The sequence below is a fragment of the Arvicanthis niloticus genome, chromosome 23 (assembly GCF_011762505.2).
Source record: "Arvicanthis niloticus isolate mArvNil1 chromosome 23, mArvNil1.pat.X, whole genome shotgun sequence".
Taxonomy (NCBI): domain Eukaryota; kingdom Metazoa; phylum Chordata; class Mammalia; order Rodentia; family Muridae; genus Arvicanthis; species Arvicanthis niloticus.
In genome coordinates, this window is record NC_133430.1 from 32277643 (window position 1) to 32305560 (window position 27918).

At 41.6% G+C, this 27918-nt stretch overlaps 1 protein-coding gene across 2 annotated transcripts; it reads right to left on the reverse strand.

Annotated features, from left to right (window-relative positions):
• Nucleotides 1-1123: 1123 nt before the first annotated feature.
• Nucleotides 1124-27871, reverse strand: Dnal1 (dynein axonemal light chain 1). Of its 2 annotated transcripts, none has more exons than XM_076921698.1 (8): nucleotides 27738-27871; nucleotides 21907-21945; nucleotides 19159-19268; nucleotides 16703-16758; nucleotides 12288-12343; nucleotides 7151-7277; nucleotides 5747-5887; nucleotides 1124-4879 (listed from the first exon to the last, which is right to left on the reverse strand). In XM_076921698.1, the coding sequence occupies exons 1-8, from the start codon at nucleotides 27738-27740 to the stop codon at nucleotides 4839-4841; spliced, it is 573 nt and encodes a 190-aa protein (XP_076777813.1). In that variant the 5' UTR covers nucleotides 27741-27871; the 3' UTR covers nucleotides 1124-4838. The 2 variants fall into 2 exon arrangements, with proteins under 2 accessions (XP_076777813.1, XP_076777814.1); XM_076921699.1 differs by lacking the exon at nucleotides 27738-27871 and adding an exon at nucleotides 24802-24893.
• Nucleotides 27872-27918: the final 47 nt, after the last annotated feature.

Sequence of the window (27918 nt, forward strand, 5' to 3'; positions counted from 1 at the left end):
TTGAGAATGGTGCTCTGGCCATGAACAACAACCTGGGAGAAGCAAGTGGACTGTGTGTGTTGTCTTCTGCTCTCCACTAGCCATTGACAGGAGTGGGCCCACTCGGCAACAGTGTCATAGGCAGGGTCTCCCACTGATGGGAGACCTACCGTGTAATGTAGCCAACACTAAAATGAAAATTTTAAATCTAGATATGGGCCAGGCAGTGGTGGTGCATGCCTTTAACTCCAGCACTAGGTAGGCAGAGGCAGGTGGCTCTCTATATTTGAGGCCAGCCTGGTCTACAGCGTGAGTTCCAGGACACCCTGGAAAACCCTGTCTTGGAAAACCAAAACCAAATTAAGCCAAAGTTTCTATTCTGAATAGAAAAGCTATTTTACACCCTCCCAGAGGGATAACCTTGGACACAACCCAAATAGGAAAGGCAGAAAATCCTAAGTGACCATGAAGACAGACAGCAACTGTAGCACGGAGGTTGAAGTCGAGTCTGGACAGCTGTGTGTAGGCTCGGCTCTTCCGAAGTACTTTCCCATGAGCCACTCTCACAATTTTAACGTGCAAATCTATTCCATTCTTTCTTTCTTTCTTGTTACATCTTTGTCAGATCATAATCGGCTATCTGGGTCCTCTCTAATCTGCTCAATATGGGAAATCAGTGAGGGTCTGATTGGAATTTCTCATGTGTTCAGTGAAGCAATTTCTATCAGTCTAGAAGTCTTCAGATTTCCTTTCTGTTTCCTTTCATACAGTTACTGATGATTAAAAGGCAGGCATAGATACACAAACATGGAATTGTAAAAGTTGAGTGACTGCTGATGTAACTCTCTCTGCTTTTTCATACTTCTCACACTAGGTAAAGGACTATAATCTGGTCAGCTGTCACACAAAGTCCGACTGTCTGCTGCACTGGCTGTTGCTGCATGATTCACACTCATTCTCGGCCCACATACAGGACAAGCATGTCTGAGGCTGGCCATGGGAAGGACAGGTTCTCTCCCTTTACCCATGAATTACTATTTAGTCTCAGTGAACTGTGAACTACTACCTCAGTCAGAGACAGTAACTCCTCGCCCATTTTTCAAAGTGAATGATTAAATGCAAACTTTCTAGCCTGGCTAACTGCTTTAAAAAAAAAAAAAAAAAAAGAAAAGAAAAGAAAAGAAAAACTGAGGTAGGGCTGGAGAGATAGCTCAGTGGTTAAGAGCACTGACTGCTCTTCCAGAGGTCCTGAGTTCAATTCCCAGCAACCACATGGTGGCTCACAACCATCTGTAATGGGATCTAATGCCCTATTCTGTTGGGTCTGAAGACAGCTACAGTGTACTCATATAAATAAAATAAATCTTAAAAAAAAGAAAGAAAAAGAAAAACTCAGGTAAAAGATTCCCGTTTTCCACGTCACCAACTCTGAGCCAGTAACAGATTATTTCCATTGTTCCCTATTCTGCTCTCAGACCCCTGACAAACACCTATTCAATGAGAAACTTCTACTCCAGAGCCCCAGGAAGTATCCCAAGTTACTGAGCAGTAACAGCATCCTTCTGGTCAGTAGTACTGGACACCTGCACCAGCTACCTTCCAGGCATGAGAACTCAGTACAACACAGTCTAGACTTAATGACTGATACAGTCTGCAAAAAAAGTCTGTTCAGGATGATACATTTTCTAAATCATAATCCAAATATTAAGCTTTAGAGACAAAACAAAATCTATCGTAAAGTTGGATTTTGTAGACAGTGACAGAGGTAGATTAAGTGATCAACCATTGTCCTAAGCTGAGCAGGGGAACAAGAAACTCAAGTTGAAATTCTACAGATAAAAGTTGCAGCTTCCAGGCCTGAGCGACTGTGGGGACTATGAAATGAGCATTGCACCAAAGGGCAAACACATGATCAGCTCCAGCCATGATGGTAAAATGTCACCTTCTCTCATAATAATGCTAGTGGCACAGACTACAGACTGAAGGTGAACAGCCTGCACAGAAGAATAATGGCACAGGAAACACTGGCTGTTATCTAGAGAGTTTGGCTATCCCCCTGCTCCAGGGCTCAGTGGGCAATGCTTGCAGCCATCTTTTGTTGCTATAACTGGAGAGGGGCTGCAGGCACCTAGGGAGTAAAAGACAGGGACGCAGCTAAACGTCGTACAGTGCACGGCCCCCACAAGAGCGAGTCCCACAGTGCCCACACTGGGGACCCCTGCGCAGTAAGCAGGGATTATGACAGCCTTCCAAGGCCTAGCTAGAGTATGGCCATTAGCTCAGAATTAGCGAATATAGAATGTAGAATTCTAACATACCATACTGGGCCGTTCTGCACCCTACCGTTATTTATAATGCTAGAAGTTCAAATGATCACAGAAAGCACCTATTTCAAGTTGGTCCAATCTCAAATCTGAATGGCATAAGCCCCATCTTCCTCAGCTACAGCTTTAGCAGTGGAGGAAGAAGACTTCAAGACTGATCAGAGTGAACAGGGAGGACGAGGAGGGCGGAGAGGACAGAGAGGACAAGGAGGACGGAGACTCACTCATGTACTCAGCCTTCCATTTATTTCCTTATTTCCTTCCTTCCTTCCTTTTTTTTTTTTTTTTTTTTTTTGGTTTTGTTTTTTAAGACAGGGTTTCTCTGTGTAGCCTTGGCCATTCTAGAACTTGCTCTGTAGACTAGGCTGGCCTTCCACTTTCAAATTGAATGCATTTTGGCTTTAATTCCAGGAACAGACATATTAAAGTCATTCCAATATTTGTGGCGAGGAGCTGAGAATGTTTTTGTGTGAAATGGACACAGAAAAGCACCTTGCACACCTCTGAGAACCATCAGTGATTAAAAGACATTAAGAAATGGGGGAGGGGTGTTTCCCAACTACAGAATTTGGAAACAAACACTCATCTGTAAGTCACTTCACAGAGCCAGTGTGAAGCCATCCACTTCTCATCCTCACTCCCAGGTACATTTCAGGAAGCACAGCATCAGTGGTAACAGGACTTGCCTGTGTAAACTACAAGAAACCATAACAGTGTCCCCTCAGCTTATAGGCCTTCTGCACCACCAAGGAAGTCTCACCACTGTTGCTCACAAGAGAAATGCCAATCTGATGTTTAAGCCAGTCAGGGTAAAGTTTCTCCCCATCAGAAAAGCTAAAAAGGAGTGAGTATAAGGTATTAGACTAGATATTCTTTAAACATTTATTATGTATTTAGTGTTTTGTCTCCATGTATGTATGTGCAACATGTGTGTACCTGGCACCAGGGAGGCCAGAATAGGCATCAGGTCCCCTGGAGTTCCAGGAGGCTGTGAGCCTCCACGTGGGTACTGGGAAGCAAACTCAGATCCTGAGCAACAGGCACTCTTAGCCTCTGCGCTGTCTCTCCAGCCCACACCCAGGCATTCTAGTATGGATTTAGACTTGATTGTCAAAGCAGTGGTCCCTTCTGACCAGTGTGACTCTTATAGAAATCGAGTCACTTTTACTGAAATGATAAGTTCTCAAACCAAGACTACTTATATAATCATTAAAAAAAAAAAAGATTCTGCCCCCTTCACTGTGATAACTTACAGGGAGAAACACACGGAGACGGGGACCAGAATCAGCAGCCTCTGGCTGAGACTGTAGGCACAGTTTGGCAGGGGTTCCTGACTTTCTCTCTGCAATCAGTCAGTGATTCTAACATGGCCCACTAGAGACTTCATCTGGTACTGATGACATTTTACATTTTTCAGAATATTTTTCTTACATGATAAATTATAATAATCTTCACACTTGTCTATTGCTTTGCAGATCTGAGGTTAAGACACCTACAGCATTCCACAGGAGACAATCTGCAACGTATTGCCATTTCCCTGGGGTCCCTCCCAAAACACTTCTCTCTCCCCCACACCACTTACACAATACACTTTAAAAGCTGTTTCACTTAGATCTTCTCAAAAATATATTTTGAAATACTCTTTCATTTATCTATAGGTACCAAATCAGTCTTTAAGTGTATACCCTTATAAAGCAAAGGGTACCAGTGTAAATCATTAGGGTAAAGGTTTTAGAAACCTCAATGGTAGATACTTAGGACTATTGACTACTGCTTTAAACACATGAGAAATTATTTTTAAAAATCTGCATAAAGCAAGGTCCACAAGGGTTGATGTAGTTGCAGTACTATCAAGGAATGGTCCTGCCAGTTGCGTTAGCCACTGATGGGGACCATGGGGTCTCTGGTTGTACATAATGACTTCAGCAGCCATCCATGTAGCACAACCTAAATTCCAGCTGACAGTGCACACATTTTTAGAAAAAGAAGAAAATAGACCATGAGCCAAGAAGACGCCATGACAGCCATTCTTCCTTTTCTGACCAGTGTTTCCAACTGATGTTGGACTCCTGCATCTAGGTGCCGCCATGTTCTAATGGGAATGTGTCCTATCACCACGCTGCTTCTGAAGCAAAGAGGGGCTGCATTTGTGCTTCTGAGTTATAAGGGTCTGAACCTTCTATGGATGGGAAAGTCTATCTTTAAAATGCCTGGGCTAAAAAAATACTAAGCAACTGAGTACAAATAACAGGTCCCCTTGCCGTTAAAAATGACTGGTCTGTAAATACTAGGAGACAGGTGACATAAGTAACTGGACAAACCAGGACATTTGTAGTTTCCAAAGGTGGACTGGACTAAAGTTGGTGCTACTAGTTTGAGGGAGAAACACTGAATAGGTTTTTTTTAAGGATGGAAGTGAGAGATGTGTTTTATAAGAACTCTGCCCACAAAATCTTTAAAATAGACAATTATACAAAACTTATCTATTTTTCTCATAACATTTAAATAAATTAACACAGAATGGAGAGTATAGTCTTAGCTTTCCTCCTCTTCATCATCCTTAATTACGGGAGTACCTGAAATTGAAAAAATAATTATTTCTGGTCTCTTTCTTTTTGGTTTTCTTTAAACAAGGTCTCTCTCTGTCATCCTGGCTGTCCTAGAGCTCTGTATGTATGTCTACACCAGGCTGGCCTTGAAGTCAGAGCTCTGTCTGCCTCTGTCTCCTGAGTAGTGGGATTAAAGGTGTGCACCACCATACCTGGCTTGTTTCATTCTTAAGGGAACGATTTCACATCTTCTATGCAACTCTAACCACTGAACAACACTCTTGGCCCTCTTTTTTTTAAATATGAAATATTCATTCACGCAAATGCAGTCTAAACCATTTAAAGGGTCACGGAGACGGCCTGCACACAGAGCTCATACATGACGATTATCTTGGAAACTCATCTGCCTCATGATTATTCCTGTGTCACGTCATTTACGTCTAGGTGTGTCTCCACAGGGGAGAAGGGAAACATAAGCATGGCTCAGTTAAAGCTCTGAGGTAGACTGATCTAGAGACAGACAGAAGGTTCTGAGTGGGGAGAAGAAACAAGGGAGTGCAAAGAGCACAAGAATATTGTGTTCACTGTGTGTGTGTGTGTGTGTGTGTGTGTGTGTCTTACAGGAGTCTTGGGAATGGGGATAATGGATACATCTGTTAGAGCCACTGGGGACCATTGACCTTATAAACTTTTCCTCATGACTTACTCTACAATGATGGCATCATTCAACAGAGGTATTAAGAATGACTTATTATAGTTGGGTATAGTGGCTTTAATCTCAGAACTTGTGAGTTTGGGGCCAGCCTGGACTGCATAGGGAATTCTAGACTTGCCTAGACTATACATAAGACCCTGTAACAACCAGAACCTATGTCCAGCCCAAGGGGCACTCACCGTCCAGCTTCTTCAGCTTGGGCACTCTCTTGGTAGCTTCATCAATCCAGTTGCCCTCGGCAGAATGCTTCTCCTCCAGGGGATTGCCGACGAACACCAGGTCCTCCAGGCATGGCAGTTCGGCCAGCTTCAGGAACTCAGCTGTAAGCACACACACTCCCCATGTTGATAGACATCAGGATTGCACTCTCAGGGTTTGGGGACAGAACTCAGTCACTAACTCCATTTGTGACTATGCAGGGCAGTGGTAAGATTCTGAAGACTAAGAGAAGCTTTACCATAGAAAGTCATTATTTGAGGAAATTATGGGATTGGGAGGGGGTGAAAACCTCTTTTCTCCCTTTAATACTGCACTCATGAGGGGATGAACAGAGAAGGCTCCATGCTGCAAAGACCAGCAGTGTCTGAGGTGCTGCATCAGGGGAGCTAAGCTAACCCCCCTTACTCTCAGCATACCCCATCATCTCTGAGTTCTCAAAGCAACTCACTCAGATTCTCACCACAGAACTTGGAACCTTCTAGAATGATTAGCTTCCTAAACTTGTCCCTCTCAGCTGTCAACTACCTGGCGGCTGGAAAAATATTCCATCCACCCAACACACGTTTTAAGCTTTTGGCATAGTTTATGGTATAAACATAGCAGGGTGTTAGAACGTGCTCAAAGTGTAACATACAAAAGAGGCGGGACAATGTAGGCATCAAATCAGGCTTCCATGTTCATTACATTTAAACGAGTTTCTACAGCTTTTGGATGACATTTTTTTTTCATGATTAATAGGATCAAGACCTACACAACCATATTTACTATAAGTCAATGTGTATGTATGTATGTGTATGTGGAGATCAAAGGTTGACATCAGATGTCTTCCTTAAATCTTCTGCACCTTATTTTTAGAGACAGGAGCTCTCAGTAAACCTGGGCTCCCTGATTCCACTTGACTGGGTGTCCATTGAGCCCAAGACCCTTTGTCCCCCCCGATCCTACCACCATTTAGACTGCAGAGGCCCATTGTCTATTCCCAGCTTTCATGGGTACTGGAGATTTGAACACAGGCCCTCAGCTTTACAGAGCAGATACTTTGCCCATGAATCATTTTCCCAGGCTTAAGTAAATAGCTAAATATACAGTTCTCATATTTAAAATTGGGAATTTCTACAGTTACTCCTAAAGCTTCTTTCCTCTGCGTTTAGAAACAAAGAGCCCTACTGTATGTGCTCTCCCCTGACTGGGTGTCTTCTCTTTTTATTAATGTGTTGAGAGGTAAGTCTTAAACCTTAAACTCTGTCCTGCCTCAGCCTCCAGAGTGTGTGGCTTACAGGCGTGCATCACTGTGAACACCTAGCTCCTGTTGGCAGTTTTCTATAAACAGGAGGCAGGAGCCTACAAAAGCACTCTCAGCTTACCCCAGTCTTTTACCAGGTTATTAGACATGTAGAGAATCTTCAGTTTCCTCATTACATGGATCCCTTTCAACTTCTCAATAAAATTATAGGAGATCCACAGTTCTTCTAGCGTGTCTCCTACTGCTTCCTAGGAAGGAAAACACTGAATTTATACTCTTATTGTTAACCTGAGTGCCTGTCTCCTCCCTTACAAACACACAGAAAGGCTTTTAAAGAGATGTGAGACTTGCCAGTCAACCTGCTGAAGAGCTGACACTCTGTGGAAGTTGTATTTCATGAAGGAACAAACAGAACATTCCCTCCCCTATTAAGTGGATCTAAACTCTGTTCTCTAATAGCTTCACAAACATTCAAAATAGCTACTAAAATCACAAGAGGAGAAATAATGGCACCACTCCGTCATCTGAATTGAATGATAGTTCCAAATTACTCCCCGCCCCCCTCCTTCTCGCTCCAGTCCCATTTCCTCCGGCCCAAAGGTTTTTATTTTATTATATGTAAGTCCACTATAGCTGTCTTCAGATACCCCATAAGAGAACATCAGATCCCATTACAGATGGTTGTGAGCCACTATCTGGTTGCTGGGATTTGAACTCATGACCTACGGAAGAGCAGTCAGTGCTTTTAACTGCTGAGCCATCTCACCAGCCCCCAAATTACTTTCTTATAGGTTATATTATTTGGCCTGAGAAAACTTAAAAGTAGATAAACCAATTTAGTTTATTTGTATTATATAGGGCTCTAAGGTCTCATTTATATTAAGTCCCAGAACTTGCTCTCAAATTCAAGTTTTTCTCAACATTTACTGGAAAAAAATTATTTATTAACATTGAGAATTTAGTATTCTAAGAGCCCAGATATCCAAAACATACCATATCCATTTTGCTATATTTATCCTATCTTATTTCTCAGTCTCACTGTGCAAGCCTCAAGCCAAATCATTATTGTGTGCCTGTGTGTCACTCCTCAGGATTCGCCTTCCTTGTTCTTTGAGACAAGGTCTCTCAATGGCTTGGGGATCATCAATTTGGCTGGGCTGGCTGGCCAGCAAACCTCAGGGATCCTATCTCTACTTCCCCAGACTGGATTACAATCACACACTATCGTGCTTTTTAAGTGGGTTCTAAGGGTCAAACACAACCCCCTTGTACTGTACAGCAAACCAACTGAGTCATCTCTTTAGACATCATCTTATCATTTTGATATATAAAATTCAGTTTTTAACACTTGATCTTTCTATTAGCATAAAAGTTATTATACTGTCTCTTAAATCTTAGACAATCACCATTTGCACAAAGATTTTTAGTAACATTAGACAAATGCAATGATCTCTTCCTTTAAAACAAAGCGCTGGGCAGGACCCATTCAGTTTCTATTTGTGTGTCTCCCCCACCCCTTACAATTTACATAGCCCTTCATGGTGATATCTGGTGAGTCCAGATCTAACTCTGGTTAATTGTCCTTTAAAAGACTATGAAAGAATAAAATCCTTAATGAATTTTTCATCATGGCAAAACTAGGAGGAAAGTTGAGAATAGGGTAGCCTGGGTCAAAGCTGCCATCTCAACTCCACACTTCATCTTAGTTTTAACTTTCCAAGCAGGTGAGGGAATTTTAATCATTCTATCTTGGCACTCCTATACCAGAAAATTGTGACTTAACTCAGTTTTCTAAACTAATACTCTGACATCTCCCAAATGATTCAATTATAATATCACATATATCTCTTAGAGCAAAAGAACTAGTCTTCGGGTAACGTAAGTGTCCTTCTGTACACTTTCATTGTCTTGGGTCTCCATCTTTCTCACGTCTCCATGAAGTGTGATGAGATAGCAGAAAAAATACTAAAAACCGAGGAGACTTAGCTCAGCTGAGCTGTAGCTAAGGGCAGAGCGTGGCCTTAGCATGCATGTGCTCTGGGTTCTGTCCTCAGCATGACATTGTGAGTACTGAAATCAAACAAGGGGCTTCTTGTGACCAGTATGTAAGTGTGGGAGTGGCTTTATTGGCTGCCGTGAAGACCATTTTGGATCATATAGTGACAGATCATTATTGTTTGATTTGTATGAAGAATTCAGATATATAACATTGCTTACAATTTTACAATGTGTAATTTCTAAATTCTTAAGGACTAGGTGTAACTGACTACTCAAGGATACAATGACTGGGTTCTTTTCTCCCTCAGGAAGCTCCGGACTTAAACTCTACCAGGGCCTTACTCTACCACTGCATTACAGTCCCAGGTTTTTTTTGTTGTTGTTGTTGTTGTTTGTTTTTTAAAGCTTTTTATCTTATATACTATCAGCTGTTGAAGAAAAGCTACCTCATTCATTGTAGCAATGAGAACTATAAATTTTCAGGAATACATTTTTGCTCAAGAAGTGTAGAAGGCTTTACAGCAGTGGTCTCAACCTTCCTAATGCTGTGACCCTTTAATACAGTTCCTCATGTTGTGGTGACCCCCAACCATATATTCATTTTCACTACAGCTTCATAACTGTAATTTTGCTACTGTCATTAATCATAACATAAATATCTGTGTTTTCGATAGTTGTAGGTGAACCTTGGGAATGGGTTGTTCAACTGCCAAAGAGCAACCCTACAGGCTGAGAACCAGCGCCTTATAGAAATTAAAACTTAAATATAATTGTATTGAAGAACAACAAAATGAGCTCATCTTCCTGTAAGGAAAATTATTGCTATAAAGACATTAATCAAATAAATCTATACATTTAATGCATTTCTATTAAGATTTCCAAAAGGAGTTTATATTCATAAATTCAACAAAGTGATTCTCAAATTTCTTCAGAGTAAACACTCAAGAAAAATCATAATCATTTTACAAGAGAGGACTTGTCTTAGTGGATATCAAAAATAATATTAAGCTAAAAAAAGGGGGGGGCAGGCAGTGGTGGCGCACGCCTTTAATCCCAGCACTTGGGAGGCAGAGGCAGGCAGATTTCTGAGTTCAAAGACAGCCTGGTCTACAGAGTGAGTTCCAGGACAGCCAGGGCTATACAGAGAAACCCTGTCTCGAAAAAAAGAAAGAAAAAAAGAAAGAGAAAGGCATCAGATAGTCATCGGGGACTCATGAGAGGAACTCAGCGAGCAGGAACTCACACACAGAGTTTAGTGGGTAGCATTCCCACACACAGGGGAGGGGACTTTAAAAAGTACTTCTTTTTATTTATGTGTATGGGTGGTTTGCCTGAACATCTGCCTGAGTACCATGAGCATGCAGTACCTGTAGCAGACAACAGAGGGCATCAGATCCCTGGAACCAGAGTTACAGAATGGTGTGCGCTGACAGGTGGGAAGGGGATTCAAACCTGGGGCCTTGACCAGAGCAGCCAGTGCACTTAACCACTGAGCCATCTATCCAACCCTAAAAGAGACTTCTAAACATCGCTAGTCACTTGGAGAAACAGAAATAATGTCTGATACTTAGATACATGTAAAACTAAAGTCTGGATGGATTAGTCATGTAAACTCTATTTGGTGTATGTGCACATGTATATATGACTATGAGTGAGTGTGTGTGTGTGTGTGTGTGTAGAAGCCAGAGGTCAAAGTTGGGTGTGTCTATCTCTATCAGTCTCCACCTTATTTTTTGAAACAGGGTTTCTCACTAAACCTAGAGCTCACCAATCGGCTAGGCTGGCTATTGAGCTCTCAGAATCCGCCTGTCTCTGCTTCCAGTTTCTGGGATTACAAGTGTGCCCCATGCCTAACTTCTCTGCATGCTGGGATACAGACTCAGGTCCCACTGCTTATACAGCAAGCATCACCCACTATAAACCATCTCAACCTCATTACCACCTGATGTACAATTAGCTGCTAGCATTTCTCCTATAATGTAGATTGTTTTATTTTTCTGTATTATTTTCTGCTTTTTTTTGGGGGGGGGGGAGGAGCAGAGTCGAGACAGAGTTTCTCTGTGTAGCCCTGACTGTCCTGGAACTCACTCTGTAGACCAGGCTGGCTTCGAACTCAGAAATCTGCCTGCCTCTGCCTCCCAAGTGCTGGGATTAAAGGTGTGCCACCACTGCCCTGCTATTTTCTGCTTTTTCAAGACAGGTTTCTCTGTGTAGCCCTGGCTTCCCCGAAACTGTAGATCAGGTTGGCTTTTAACTCCGAGATCCACCTGTCTCTGCCTTCTGAGTGCTGGGATAAAGTCGTGCAGCATCACACCTGGCTCACAAAGACTGTTCAATTCTACCATGTATCTAGTGCTTAGAGCAGTCCCTGGCTTAAGGCAGGTATTAATGGGGATGGAAAGGCATCTCGGTGGTTAAAGTACTCTGTAACCCTGAGAAGAATCCTAGCACCCATGAAATAAGCCAGGCATCCCCACAAAGATCCAGCTCTGAAGCAACAGACAGTAAGGTCCTCGAGTGTTACTGGCTTCTAGACTAGCTGAATCCAGACTCAACCTTCCTGTTCTGAGAGAGTTTATGCCTCATCAGATACAGGTGGAGAGTAGTACTCATTACGGCTCATCCAGTTGAAGCATCTGCTGCTAAGCCTGAGAACCTGAGTTCAATCCCCGAGAACCACCTGGTGGAAGAAGACAACTGAGCCCGAAACAATCCTCCTCTGCCATGGTGTACACACACAAGCAAACAAATGTAGACATCAGGAAACATGTCATATGGATATACTTGCACGAATTACATGGGAAATTGCATATTAAATTTTAAAAGGAGATACTGACCTGGTGAGGTGGCTCAGTGCATAAATATGCGTTCTGCCAAGTATGATGGCCTGAGTTTAATTCCCAGGACCCACAAGTGGAAGGGAATTGATCCCTTCAAACTGTCTTCTGACATCTTACATTCATGCCATGACACAAGCATAACACACATGTACACATAATAAGTAGACAGATGCTGAAAATACATGAATAAAGATAAGAAGATATAAAACAGCATGTACAGTACAATCTCACGTCACTGACTACAAAGCATTGCAAACATAAGTGCTCAGGCAAGCGGTGAGCAGTTTTAACCGGTCAGGGCTTTGATGCTGCTTGTCATAGTTGGTTTTCTGCTTGTAGAGTTTCTACAATCTAAAAACACTATTTTTTATTTTTAAAAAGGAGGGGGCTATGCTTTTTAAAAAGTACTAAACAACCTACCAGTCCATTTAGGTTCTTTATGTTGTTTCTTCCTAAGGACAAAATCCTCAAGTTTTCTGTTGTGGAAAGAAAGCACTTTGGTTATGAAAATATACACACAATTATCATGACTCTAGTAGAACAACATGCTATAAGGAATCTTACAAAATAAGTATCTCTACACAGTGAGTTAAAGACACTCTATTATAGCTGGGCAGTGGTGGCGCATGCCTTTAATCCCAGCACTTGGGAGGCAGAGGCAGGTGGATCTCTGAGTCTGAGTTCGAGGCCAGCCTGGTCTACAGCGTGAGTTCCAGGACAGCCAGGGTTACACAGAGAAACCCTGTCTCAAAAAAAAAAAAAAAAAAAAAAAGGCGCGCTATTACAAAATTGGCAGGCTAGCTAGCAAGGTTTAGTTGACATGTGCTGCCAAGTCAAGAAGACTTGAGTTCATTTCTCAGAATCCACACTGCAATACTGTAAACTACATTTGGGGGGGGGTATTCTATCGCCCCCTCTAAAAGCTTCAGGCACTAAGCTGCACAGGTTCTGAGCTAGTCTAACCCAACATGCTGGCCCAGCCTACTCCCAGCCATGTGCTCCACTATTTCCCATCTTAGTCTCTCCCTGGCTGCTCCTGATTCGCCTGTCCTCTCATGGTGATACCCTAATGACCAGCTCACAATGAACCAATCTCTCATAGCAAATCCCCCACTCCCACCTAAGCCTCTCTCTCCTCTCCTACCCAGCAAATAGACTGATCAGCTCTTTACTGACCAATCAGAAGATGATGGAGAACAAAGTTTTACAAAATACTGAGTCAGGAAATGCTTCATAATGATGACTATTACACCCAGATCTCTAGGTATGAATACACAATGCACAAAACTGTCTCTCGACAGAAGAGACTCCCACAAGCAGTCCTCTGATCTTCAGGGTCTTTAATTACAAAGACACCAAGTCAGCTGGAATAGGAGCACCATTTGAGACACAGGCCAAGTAATAGTCAACACTTGCCTCCAACACCAAATACTCAACGGCACTGAGGTATGGGGTGCAGAGTGGATTGGGATAGACACTATGGCTAGGATATGACATGTCCCCTTGTTAAAGACTTGGTTCCAAATGCAACAGTGTGCAGAGGTGGAACTTTGGGGAACTGACTGAGTCCTGATGAACAGATTAATCCCTTGTGGCATTAGTGGAAGATGGTAAGAAACAGGAAGTGGGGACAAGGGGGAAGCAGGCCAATGTGGGTATAACCTGAGAAGACATGCCTTGTTTGTGGCCCCTTCCTCTCTCTTTTGGGAAGCACCGATTTTCCTGACACGACATGCTGCCATGGTGTCCACCTTGTCTCAGGCCCAAAGCAACAGTCTAGATGAGCTAGCTTGACTGAAAATTCTGGAACCATGAACTGAAGAGAATCCTTCCCTCCCGGTTCTCCTGAGCATTCGTCATGGAGTAAGGAGTCTGTCTGCCTAACACGAAAACAGGAAGGTTTCTAAGCTGCGGTGCATTCTGCTGAGAAGCCACAAAGCACAGCTCATGTCCCCAAGTATGATCACTGCAAGTCTTTACTGAGGGTTTTTGTTTTGTTTTCAGTTCTGGAGATTGAACCCAGGGCCCTCTATGTATCAGGCAAGCAGTCTATGTTGAAGCTCGTCAGCAGCCTTCCTCCAATTCTGAGACAGGCTGACCTGTTATGTAGCCTTGGCTGGTCTCGAACTTCCAGGGATCATTCTGCCTGAGCCTCCCATGTACATGAGCCATATACCTAGCTTCAGTCCTTCCCCTTTAAACAGAGTTTTATTCTTGAGTCAAGGTCCTGCAAGGTTGCTCATGCTGGCCTCAAACTCCAAACACCTTCCTCAGCCTCCTGAGTAGCTCAATTATTTACACTCCCATACCCAGCTTTAGTCTTCATTTAATATGCACCATATACAATTCTATACTTTATATATGTTAGCTCCCTTGATCTTTACATTAACTGCATTAGTAGGCAAATGTTAAAGCCCACGGTAAAGTATTATAAATACTCTCAAAGTAGTGATCCTGATGCTGGAGATCTGGGAGGTCTTAGAGAGGGTGTGGCACTTAATGTGGCGTTCTTGATCCTGACCTTAATTTCACAAGCTTTTTCTTGTGAGATAACAAGGCTGTACTCAATGACGAACACACTATATGCAAACATACAAAAGTTATAAAGAACGTACAGCCAGGTGTGGTGGCACATGCTTTTAATTCCAGCGCCCAGAGAGAAGAAGCAGGTGGGTCTCTAAGTTTAAGGCCAACTGGGTCTACATAGTGAGTTCCAGGACAGCCAGGGCTACACAGTGAGACCATGTTGCAAACAAAAACAAACCAAACAAAGAAAACCAACAAACAAGTGGACAAAGAAACGGTACACTCCGTTTGAGAAGGACTAGGCAGGATGAGCGTCAGATGACTCAGGAGCCTTTAGACTTTAAGTGTCTATTAGGCAAGAGGACTGATGAAAGAAAAGTCTCTGCTGTGGAGTCTCTTCAGAATGAGAACTCTGGCATCAGTGTGACAGTTAACTGAAGAACAGAAAGAGAAAGGATCACTTAAGCCACCGTCACCACAGTCACCAGGACATGCTTCTCAAACAACACAAGTCATGATCCTTTAATAGGCTGTGACATCAATTGAGTGTGCGGTAGGCTAGGTGGATAGTTCAGAGCTAGCATGAAGACCTGAGTCTCATTCCCAGACCCATGAAAAAGCTGCTATAGTGTGCACTTGAAATCCAGGTCTAGTGAGGTGAAGATGGGCAGATCCCTGGGACTGGCTGGCTAGCCTGGTCTACTTAGCCAGAAAAGAAAGCTCCCTTTTTTTTTTTTTTTTTTTAATTTCCCAAGATAGGGTTTTCTCTATGTAGCCCTGTCCTGGAACTCACTCTGTAAACCAGGTTGCCACTGAATTCAGAGATGCACCCGCCTCAGCCTCCTGAATGCTAGGATGAAAGGCATGCACCACCATAGTCCAGCTGTAAGAAAGCCTGTTTCACACAGCAACACCACCTACAACACACACAATATGCACACATGTGTTCTTAAATACACCCAAAACATGCAAACAGTCTGTTATGACTGACATAAAAAGATCGTGTTTTAAATGCACACTAGAACCTATGCTACAAGAACATATGCTGTTCTTCAAACTATCCCAGTTTGTGTTGTGTACATTTGATTTGTACACTTACAGGAAGGCATAATAATTCAGATGCATTGTTTTCTGTGAGACTTACAGGGAAGCTAATAAGGTGCTACATTAAAGATTCAGCTCCTGGAAATGGAGAGCAGCAATCTGCGTGGCCCTTCACAGAGGAGAATAAACACCACTCAGGAGTGGACTTGGATCAGGGCTTGTCAGGGTAAGAAGAGCACTATAAACTAAATACTGGCTCCCCAGAGACACCCACATGCCAATCCCTGGAGTCTGTAGCTGATGCTCTATAGGGCAGAAAAGTCCTTTGTAGATGTCTAAAGAACTTGCCATAGAGCTAGCACTTGGGAGGTATAGGCCAGCATATCTCTCTGAGTTCGAAGACAGCCTGGTCTACATAGTGAGTTACAAGACAACCAGGCCTGTATAAAGATCCTGTCTTAAAAGAAAAACAAACCAAAAAAAGGAGACAAAAGAAAGAAAAAACAGAAATGAAGAAAGGAAGGAAGGAAGGAAGAAAAGAATCTTGAGACTGGGGTCATTCTTACTATGAGGGTGTGCTGAAAGTGCACACATGTCCTTATGGGAGGGAGGGAGGAAGGAAGGAGGGAGGGAGGAAGGGAGGGAGGGAGGAACTTAAACACAGACAGAATAGAAGGTACTTGGACCACAAAAGCAGAAATTTGTATGACGCCACCAGAATCCAAGGAATGTGGCAGCCACCAGAAAATGGAACAAGCAAGAAAAAGACTCTTCCCAAAAATCTCAGAGGGAGGCTCCATTTTTGGCTCAGTGAAACTAATTTCATATTTGCAGCTTCTAAAACTGTGAGAGAATAAATTTGTCACTTAAGTCACTAATTGCAGCAGCCATTGGGCCACTGGGAGGGCGGTGGCACCGTTCACAAGGGTAAGGAGAACAGAGAACATGGTAGTGAGGACTTAAAATGAAAAACAACAAGTTTACAACACACACAGGACAAATCTGAACAAAAAAATACACAGTGAGAGAGCTGGTTGTCTTAGTCGTCTCAACTCTAACTATAGAGAAGCTTTCAACAGACTGCTCTCACGCCACCACCCCCTCCCTTTTGTTGGAAACCTAAGACATGGTTTACATATAGTCTCTATCATCTGACAATGTACTGTGGTTACAACAGGTGCCAGCCGCTGGGATGACACGGTGTCTCCCGAATGTCTGCTCCATAACTAGAGCGCTAAGAACTCTCTGGACTATGGGTCACTTACTTAGGCCATTCAGGTTGGCAATTTTTTCAATGCAGTTTGTAGACAGGGAAAGCTTCCTTTAAAAAAAAAAGAAAGAAAGAAAGAAAGAAAGAAAAACTTTAATGAATGAGAAAATCCTAGGTGGAATGTCAGAAGTTATTTATCTATAGTAATGCCCATGGAAGACTTTAAATTCATGTTTCTTTTCATACTGAGTCAGTTTCCCCTTCCGTCAGAGAATCTAGTCCTTCATTCTGAAATCTTTCCCCATTGATCATAAGAGTTAATACATACTCATTATAGGGAATTAAAAACAAACTTTTAAAGGGCAATTTGGTGTTATCTATTAAATGTTTAGTACATGTATTGTTTGAATCAATATTTCGTAGTCTTCTGAGATATTATTTTTACTGCATTCTACGAATGAAATTGAGATGCAAAGCTGTTTAAGCAATTTTCCCAATATTACACAGTTACAAAACAGCAGGGCCAAAATTGAAACCCTAGAACATGTATCTTACCCTCATGATTTGACTTGAGGAGGAATTACTCATTTTTAGTCTGCTTGAAAAAGCAAAGGCAATTACTATATAAATAGCTGGTAAGTAAAGGGTTAAAGCTGCTGATTTTCTAGCAACTCACCCACTCCTGAGCACTACCCGTGGAGAGAAGAATGCCTTTAAATTCAAGGCTATGGTTGGGAAGGAATTCTATATTCTGATTCCTCTTGAGGCAGCCTGTCCAAAAGATGTTCGTAGACTATTAACAGGCTGGCTCTTCTGCATGCTTTCTGTGGGCATACTTTGGTACATCGCACAAACCAACCCCAAACTCCCTGCCTTTCAGACAGTTTTATGATAAAGAACATATTTTGATTACTCTGAAGCCATAGCTGAAGCAAAACGTTTTCCCTGTGCTATGGGGTATGCTTTCATCACAAGGAATTAGTTTGCTTTTCCTTTTAACCCAAAGATATCAGCCTAATCAGTTTGAAGATATGTGCCCAGAAATGGCCTAATTTGGTGACTGTAAATAAGACATTACGATTGCATTAGGAGACATTATGCTTCTGCAAAGCTGGGACTTGGCTTACCTCCTACAGAAAGGGCAAGCAAGGGGACCCTAATTAAATAAACACAGGGTGAAGAACAGGAAAGAACCTTGGGAACTCTAGAGTAGTCTACAGCCCTGACAAGAGACAAGGAAGCATGCAAACATGAGCATGATGTCTCAAAATATTGTTTCAAACTAGCTACAGAACCCTACTAAAAACCGTATGGAGAGTATGCTTGGAAAGTAAATGAAAGGAATTAATATCAACCTGATATTTAAAGACCTAGAAAGTAAGATTGCAAAATAAGTATAATTTGGTCCCAGTTAGAATCCTTTGTTTCTTTTTATGAGACAGGATCTCATTTGACCCTGTGCTAAAGACCCTCCGGCCTCAGCCTCCCACTTTACAGCCTCCTGCGGTTACAGGCATATGCCACCATGTCCAGTCTGGTTAAAATTATTCTCAAAATGCTGATACTAGTCCCACAATGTATTACAATTTAAGTCAATGTTAATTCCTTTTTTCATATTGATTGTATTTTCCAGGCATTTTGAACTGTATTTTAAAGTTTTGTTTTGTTTTGTTTTGAGGGGTTATCTCTTGGGCATCTAGTTAAATAAACATGATTTTTATTTTGGAGGGTAACTTTACAAGAGAAAGAAACAGAATGTTAATTTTGTTTTACTGTTTTATTGCTGTACTGTGGGTGGAGCCCACGGCCTTGCACATCAAGTACTAGACAAGCCCTCCTACTGCGTCTGACCTCCACCTTTCCTCATGTGTAGGATGTGCATGTGTCCAGACACAGGTGGAGGCCTGATGTTGATGAATCAGGCTCCTGAATCACCAGCCATCACCTTCCAGCTTGCTCACGGAGGCAGACCCTCTCAATCAGACTCAGAGCACACTGATACGGCTACTCTCCTCTGGAGATCCCTTGTCTCTGCCCTTTGAGCTGGGAATTACCAAGCACTGATGTGGGTTCTGGAGATCTGAACTCCAGTTCTCAGTGTTTGGCAAGTGCTGGGACCACTGACCATCCCCCTAGTCTCCTCCCTAGGCTGCTTCCTTTTTTATTTTATTCTGAAACACAGTCTTGATAAGTTTCCTAGGTTAACGTTGAACTACTATCCCTCTGCTTAGGAAGTAGGCTGCATAACAAAGTAATAATTTATTGTGTTATTTAGCTTCTTCCAAAAGACTAGGAAACTTCTATCTACAAATATTTTATACAAGCTGCACAAAAAAAATGTTGCACAGTGTCACTCTATCAAAAATGTCAAAAGTTCACACATTTGGCTTTGTCAGTGAGAAATTACAAGAAACAACAACAAAAGCCACAGAAAGTAAACATTTTTCTAGTTTGTATATGAAAAGGAAGGAAAACGAAACAACAGTAAGAGGATGGGACAGGCGAACTTACTCGCAGTTACCGAGTGTGGACAGAGATGCATCCATCTTCTCAATGGGGGGAATCTGAGCATACAGCTTTATTTCTTTGGCATCAGATGGCTTCTGACCAGTCTTTTCTTCCTATGGGAAAAATTAATTTGGCACAAAATGTTCCTTGTTTGTAATGTGGAACAAAAGAAGTCAGAATTTCATAAGGCCTTCCAATGTTTGTTACAAAATAATTACTATACTGTAGTAACTTAGAGTATTATCCCCCATTTACTTGTTGGCATTTGTACTTAGTTGTCTTATAACCAAGCTTCTATATACCCGGGTCAGATAATTGTTAAGACCTACAAATGGACATAAGCAGAAAAGAACTTCTATTTGTAATATTTAAGCTCTTCAAGAATCTATTAAATAAGCCGGGCAGTGGTGGTGCACGCCTTTAATCCCAGCATTTGGGAGGCAGAGGCAGGCGGATTTCTGAGTTCGAGGCCAGCCTGGTCTACAGAGTGAGTTCCAGGACAGCCAAGGCTATACAGAGAAATCCTGTCTCAAAAAAACAAACAAACAAACAAACAAACAAACAAATTATCTATTAAATAATGACTGGGTGGTTGGTGGTGCATGTCTTTAATACCAACACTCAGTGGGGAGGCAGGCAGGTGGATCCCCTACATCTTCATGTCCTCTTTCCCTCAAACCCTAGAACTGGGCCCAGCATCTTACATGCTTCTGGGGATCTCACTCAGGTACTGGTGCTTTTGCACAAGCACTTTACCAACTAAGTACTCTCCCCGGCCTCTCCATGCCGACTTTCATCACATTTATGGGTTAGGTTACAAGAACCTAACACTTGGTAGGTCTTCAGTAACTGTTGAACTATTTGTGCCAATATGATGGGCCCAGAGGACAAATATTTCATGTTTCACTCATTCGTGGAGGTAAAAAAGTAGATCTTATCTCATAAAGAGTAGACTGACAGTTACCAGAGCCTGGGAAGAACGGGGAGGAAAGACAAAATTAGCCGGATAGCTGTGAGGAGCAAGCTGGAGTATTCTCTGGCACAGTAGAACGATTATGATAAATTTGTACATTTCAGATAAGATTGTGTGCAATCAGGGTAGTGTGGCCATAAACTCAGTATTTCAAAAGAGCTTATAGAAGATTTTTATTACCACAAGGAGAAATAAAAATTTTGAGGTCAAAGATATGTTAATTACCTTAATAAAATGATATGCTTTAAATATGTATGAAAATGTCACATCATACTCTATGTATCTGTACAATCTTTACATATCAATTAAAAGACTTAAATGTTAAAAAAGAGAACGTTGGGTTAGTCATTAAAAAAGAATGCTTAATGCCTACAAAGATCTTAAACTTAAAGACTATACTAGCTATAATGTAACTAGAAATAGAATCTATGAACCAAAACTAAATGAAGCCAAAAAAAAAAAAAAAAAAAAAAAAAAAAAAAAAACCAAACATTAGCTATTATGATAAAGTCCTAAAATACAATTTAAGGAAGATTAAATGTGAGTTTACCTCATATTCTTCCTTTAAGAAATTTTATGAAATTTCTTAATTTCATAAAATTTTTAAAAAAAGGCCCAGCAGAAACGTGCATGCATGTGTATGTGATTGTCTGTGTGAGCATGTGTGAGTGTGCTTGCACAAGTATACCTATGAAAGCCAGAGGCTGACATTGTCTCCTCAATCACTGTCTTATTTATTTATATATTTATTTTTGGCTTTTGGAGGCAGGGTCTTCTGTATCCCAGGCTGACTATGAACACATCACACAGTCAAGTGTGACCTTGAACTTATTTATGTTTATCCGACTTCCATGTCCTGACTGCTGGGATGATATCAGACGCAGGGCTCTGTGTGCACTAGGAGAGCATCCCACTCTCCCGGTTGAGTCTCATCCCTAACATCCTCCTTCATTCTTGAGACTGTCTCCCACTGAACCTGGAGCTCCAGATGCAGCTAACCTGGCTGGTAATCCCCAGGAATCCTCCTGTCTCTGCCTCCTCAGCACTGGGATTTACAGGTGGTATTGTATGTGGGTGCTGGAGATGTGAACTCAGGTCCTGTACTTATGCACCAAACACTTTAACTACTGAGTCACCTGCCCAATCCCAAGAAATGAATCCTTAAATGCAGTCAGAATAAACACAGAAATGTAGAGGCACTAAAATTAGAATTCAAATATCTCATTATTCTATCTACTTTTGTCTCTACTTCCCAGATACATAGGCTGCTGAAAGATCTATACTCAAAAGTCTAGCTATAGAGATGCATAGCTCAGTGGTTCAGACAGTAAATCAGAGGCGAGGTGTGCACACCTGGTAGTGCACTTGCTTAGCATGAGTAACCCATGGGTTCATCCACCCCAGCACACCACACCACACACACACACACACACACACACACACACACACACACAGTCCCTAAGGAGATCATTTGTCCAGTTTTCCCCAGTGGTAATGTTCAGCAGAACTATAAAATATCACAGTCAGCGTATTGTTATTGATAACCCAGTGTTTACTCAGATTTTCTACAATCTGCCTGGCATCAGTTGTGTTTATGAGTGTGTGCATATTTATACTGTATGTTAACTCCTATACAATTTCATTACTTGTGTAGGCTCAGGCATCCACTACCACAGTCCCCTCATCAAAAGCATCTCTTGTGCTCAACAGTCAGATGCAAACGACAGCTCGAATCTTCCTTGTATAGTTTCTACAAGAAGGAAAAGCCGTCTACTCACCCATTTGGACAGGGCCTCTTTGATTGTTGTTGCTTTCGCCTTAAAAGGGGCAGAGGAGAAGAAGCAAAGGCAGTGTTTAGTGCTGTGATTTGTTGATTCAGTTTTAATGCAATAATTACTGGCCTTGGCTTCTACCATTAAAACATTCAATTAAAACATTCTACCATTAAAACATTCTTGAACAATTCCAAACTTATAAAGCCTATGATTAACATTTTTTTAAAAAAATGTATAAATGCAAAAAGGAAAAGGGGGCATGAGATAGGGGTTTTCTAAGGGGGGGAATGGGGAAAGGGGATGGCATCTGAAGTGTAAATAAAATATCTAATAAATAAAAAAAAAACATTCAATTCTTTCTTTGAAATTCTAAGATATAAGTACAGTTAATCTCCTGAGAACCCAGTGATTTCTTTAAATACCTCCCAAGGAAAATGTGGAAATTATTGTGTCATATCCAAACATTTTACTCCAACTTGGTTTATAAATAAATAGCTTTCAGTATTTGATATTAAGATAGATTTTTTCCACTGATTCTATATCTTTTTTATATCTTAACATCAAAATGTGAGCACACATTCTAATTATGAACAATTTACAGTCACTGAGGCAAAATAGCTGTTGTAAAATTTTAGAAAAATATTAACAATTTTATTATAATATATATTTATTTTTCATGTCTGCAAAGGATAACCTGACCAAAAAAATCTGACTCTAGGGCTTTGCTTATGGAAAGGAAGCATTATATTTTACAAATAAAAATATATGTAGAAGAGCACTTAAATGTATGTAAAAGAATTCCTAATAAAGATCTCTATTAAGTACAAGGAGGCGGAAGAGACCGCTCAGTTATTAAGAGCACTTTTTGTTCTTCCAGAGGACCAGAGTTCAGCTCCTAGCATCCATACAAAGCAGCTCACAACCATCTGTAACTCCAGCAGCTCCAGGGTATCTGTACCTCTGGCCACACACACACACACACACACACACACACACATACACATACACACACACACACACACACACACACATACACATACACACACACACACACACAGAGAGAGAGAGAGAGAGAGAGAGAGAGAGAGAGAGAGAGAGAGAGAGAGAGAGAGAGAGAGAGAGACCCATGGAAACATAATAAAAATAAGTCTTAAAAATCAAGTACAAAATAAATATTATAAGTGACAGAAAAGTATCTGGTATAATTTAATTCCAATTTATTTTCTTTCTTAGTAGAGCATAAAATGTTTCATCTAATAATAAATAGCATCTTTGATTCAATATATTAAAAACTTTGAAAGCATACAACAGATGTCCTTAATGAATTAAGAACCATAAACAACAGCAAAAAGAAAAAAGTCAGATATTACTACATCTAGAAAGTAGAAATCTGTACTAATAACTCATAAGTTCAAAGAGGAAAAAAAGAAAATGCTGAGGTATACCAGAGGTCAGAATGCTTCCCTTCCATGCCCAGAGCCCTACAGCCAATCCCCAGGATCCAATGGCGGGATGGGAAGGAGACATCAAAATTTGATAGGAAACTTCTGTTGTCATTTGTATTGCCAGAAAACATGGTTTAAGAAAGAAATGGGCTAAGCACTCAGCATACTTTAGAAAGTTACCAGTGCAAACTCAAAGAAGACAGAAGAAAGAAAAAGGGAACACTAAAACGAGGTTCTTCTATCTCTTGCAAGCTTGACTGGGCAAAAATGAAAGACATAAATTAAAAATAAAGAACATGAGAAATATTAATAACTACTTCAGAGATTCTAGAAATAAAATATTTAGAAGTAAAATATGGCAATAGCTTTAAGACATAAACAACATATGTATTCTTAGAAAAAAAAAAGAGCCCCAACTATTAGAAACTTTGAAAAGACTCTAATATTTAAAGCATTCAGATGGAACCAAAGACTTAACCTGTTCTCTTCCCCGAAAGCTCCAAGCCTACACAGTTTACAAGTGAGTCCTAATAACTTTTCACGAACAAATATTCTTTGTTATACAAGATGTTTCAAAAACCATAAAATGTGTGGAAGCTGTACATTTGTGAGGATTCTGTAAACTGTGTCATAGCCATAGCACAGAGCCCTCTTCATTTTTCAATACAGAATTGATTCTAGAGCCATCATAAGAATCTTTAAAGCCAATGACGTATAATGACCATTAATGACCATGATCAAAATAGTTTATCTTGGCCAGGTAATGGTGGCACATGCCTTTACTCTCAGCACTCAGGAGCAGAGGCAGGCGTTCAAAGGAAGGAAGGAAAGAAGGAGGAAAGAAAGAGAGAAAGAGAAAGGAAGGAAGGAGGAAAGAAAGAGAGAAAGCAAGGAAGAAAGAAAGAGTTTATTTCAACAATACAAGCAAAACAGACCAATCTCTAAGTGTGGATCATTAATTAATGGATTGGAGGGAATCATGTCTACTTTAGTAAGTGCAGGAAAACATACACATTCTACACTGCATAATAAAAGCTGTCAGGTGCGAGTTAAACTGAAACAAAAACGATACCTTGGGGAACTCAGTTCCACAACTGTTTGCTGTACGTCTACTGTGTGACTAGCATTCTCCTATGCTGTATTTTTTTTTCTGAGTCCTGAGATAACAGGTGTGCACCGTCATGTCTGGCTTTCTATTGGATTTTGACATATCAATGAAGAAAACAGATTCCTGCCTTCCTAGAGCTTAATTTAAGATCTATTCAAGGAAGTGGATGTATATATGTGTGTGTATAAAATATGCACATGCATGTGTATATGTAGCCCTATACGTACCACATTTATACATAAATAAATACAACATAATAAAATACTAAGTAAAATAAGTAATACATTAGAAGGTAGAAGTTATTAATGGTATCAGGCTATGTGCAGATACATGTAGAGAGCACACCTTTTAAATAAGCTGGTCGATACGAACCGACTGGGACAACAGCAGTAACATAATTGTCTTTAGGATCCCAATCGCATCAAGGACGTCCATTATCGCTGCTAGTTTAACACAAGGGCTCTTTGTCAGTGTTGTAATAAAAGTAGTACAAACTGAACTGATCAAAAGAAAGCGATCAAACGGTTGCTGAGTGCAGCTCATGCTCAGTCTCTTAGTACAAGCGGTTCAGTGAGCGGCCACACACTGACAAGGCTAACAACAGAGTCAGAAGACAGTTGCCGCTGGAAGCCAATATAAGACTATGACAGCATGTGGTATATACAAGAAGCTACTAAAATTCACAAACAAAAAGTTTAAATTAACAAAACTATGAATTAACACTTCATAGATAGCCAACCCCAGGCACCCAATTAGACAGACTATCAAGTGTTTGTATTCACTGGAAATCAGAAAAATTAAAAGTAAAACAACAGAATTCCATATATATATATGTGCATATATACATCTTCAGATTAGCAAAAAGTTGGCAAGAATATAGAGAAATAGGAACTCTTGGGCAACGGTGGAGGGAGTGGAAACTGTTCTACACATCCCGGAAAAGGAAGAGGAAGTGCACATAGGCCTCTGACTGAACACTCCTTCCCAGTGAAATCTTGCCTGGGCCCATAAAAAGGGGACACATACAAGACCACTTTTACAGCACTGCAGGGATAGAGTTAGAAGCAATCTATCTATTGAAATATAGTTTGCTATGGGGATACTGGTTCCTCTTACAGATAGGAGCTGAGAAGTCCTAAAGGACCAAGTGGACATCATGAGTGGGTACAGCTGGCTAGGTAAGGTCAGAGGTCATGTAAAGAATTTAATTCTCCTCAACTCCAAATAATTTCTGGCTGGTGGAACTTGCAAGAAAAATAAAAGGCATCCTATCACTACATTTCTTCAAATATAAAAATTAATTAATCCATTAATTAAATAATACCCTTAACTTTATACACCATCAAGAAAGAAGGCTTGCCAAGCATTGGTGGCATATGCCTATGATCTTAGGACTCAGTAGGCCATGGATCAAAAATCCTTGAGGCTGGCCAAGGATTCAGAACAAATTCAATGCAAGCTTAAGCTATCCAGAGAGACCTTGTCTTCAAAAACAGAAAATGAAAGATGGCATCAATTATCTAAGTGTGTTTTGTTAATATTAAATGTGGGTCCCAGGGATCAAACTCAGGTTATCAGGCTTGGCAGCCATTATTTTCTTCTCTGAGCCATGCCTCCAGACTCAGAAACTGGAGTTGGAATGTAAAATACATTCTTTCTTTCTTGAAAACTATCATAAACAAGACTTTCGAAGCTACTTTTTAAAAAATTCAGAGGCTGGAGAGATCTCAGCAGTTGAAGCTACTTATGGCGTACAATGCAAACAAAGGACCAGAGTTCAGTTTCCAGCACCCACCCTGGGTGACGCACAACCACCTGTAACTCCTGCTCCAGGGGGACAGGGACTCCACAGGTGCCCACAGACAGAGTGAAAAACAAGTCTAAAAACAGCCAGGTATGGTGGCCCATATTTAAAAAAAAAAAAAAATCAAATACATGGACCTGTATTTCTGAAGGAACCAGATTACCACTATGCAGTCGGTATGAGGGAACACGACTTCATTATTCTGATACCCTAGGCTTAATTTCTGTGCATTGATATAGCACTGGAAAACACACACACACACACACACACACACATTCACAACTACTAATTATACCGTTTTGTTTCTGATTTTTTCTTGTGCATTGTTAGTAATCCAATCTAGGGTCTCATGCATGCTAGGAAAGTGCTCTACTAGTTTCAGCATTGAGCTGTATGCCTATCCCCCTCCTAAACACACACCCCTTGAGACAGTGTCTTATTTATCTCAGACTAAGGATGACCTTGAACTCTTGATCCTCCTGCCTCCACCTTCTGAGTACTGAGACAAGAAGGTATGCACCACTCTGCTTGATATATATGTGGCGATGGCGATGGGGATTGAATCTATAGCTCCATGCACGCTAGGCAAACCACTCAGCAACTGACCCCCAATATCCAACATCTCCAGTTGGCAAGTCAATCTTATATTTCGCTAAATAGTTCTGGCTGGGTTCGATCTGAAGTCGTTTGAAATGTCAATTACGTAAGCAAAAGAGGTGTGTTTTCCATGGTGACAAGCATCACTTGCTAAAATGGTTGCTTCGTGAGAACTTTGCGTAGACTACTGGTTGACTACAAACCTAAACCCGCCGCGTTCCTCAAAGTGTGGTGAGATGCTCCCCAATTTCAGAGTTACCTGAGGTGCATGGTTGAAACACACATTACTGAACCCCCCTGTCGTATTATAAACAACAACAACAACAACAAATCTGCATTCCAACGAAGCTCATATTTGGTCATGCTGGAACTGGAGGAACATTTGGCCTGATAAATCCATCAAAGAGAGTTTGAACGGCGGCTCTAAATAACAGGACTCACCCTCACTACGAGAGCAACTGGGCACAGCTAACTCTGCTGCAGCTGGAGATCTCTGTAACCAGCCCCGACCCCTCCATCCCACCCAGGGGGTGAGAATTAAAATCACGGTTATACAAAGAGATCGCTTCATCACAGCGCCCATCCTATCACCTTTCCCACTCCAATCCGCTCTCCCGAGCATTTCCAGCTGTCTTTCCTTTTCTTCTGTCAGAGTCCCTCCAGCTTAACCGAACTTCCTGTCAGCCTCTGGCCTCTCTCGGCAGACCACCCCCCGCCCAGACGGCTGCGGCCTCGGGCCTGCGGTTCGGTGAAGCCAGCATTCCCTTCCTCGCCCTACCCGCGGTGCCAGCACCCTGCCACCCTCCACACCCCACAGTCACCCCTTTTTCCACTCTCAATCTCCTCTCGGGGTTGGCTGAGAGGCCTGGAGGGTACTCACCATTCCGGCGGTTGCTACCGTCACTGCTCTGGTTGCTAGGGCCCGCTGGGGTCAGTGCGCAGGCGCACCTCTGGAGCTCTCCGGCTTGGCTGCATTGGCAGCGGACCTTTCTCTCCGCCTTCAGGGTGGCGCGAGCGGAGCATTGTGGGACGGCTGGCGGACCCACCCCCCCCACCACCAC

Bases quoted from the DNA above. Each gene is read 5' to 3' on its own strand.
- Dnal1 (XM_076921698.1), bottom strand. The intron at 7,278-12,287 runs GTAGGTTGTTTA...TTTCCTTCCTAG, and splicing joins TAAAGAACCTAAATGGACTG to GAAGCAGTAGGAGACACGCT. The intron at 5,888-7,150 runs GTAAGCTGAGAG...GTGTGCTTACAG, and splicing joins TAACCTGGTAAAAGACTGGG to CTGAGTTCCTGAAGCTGGCC.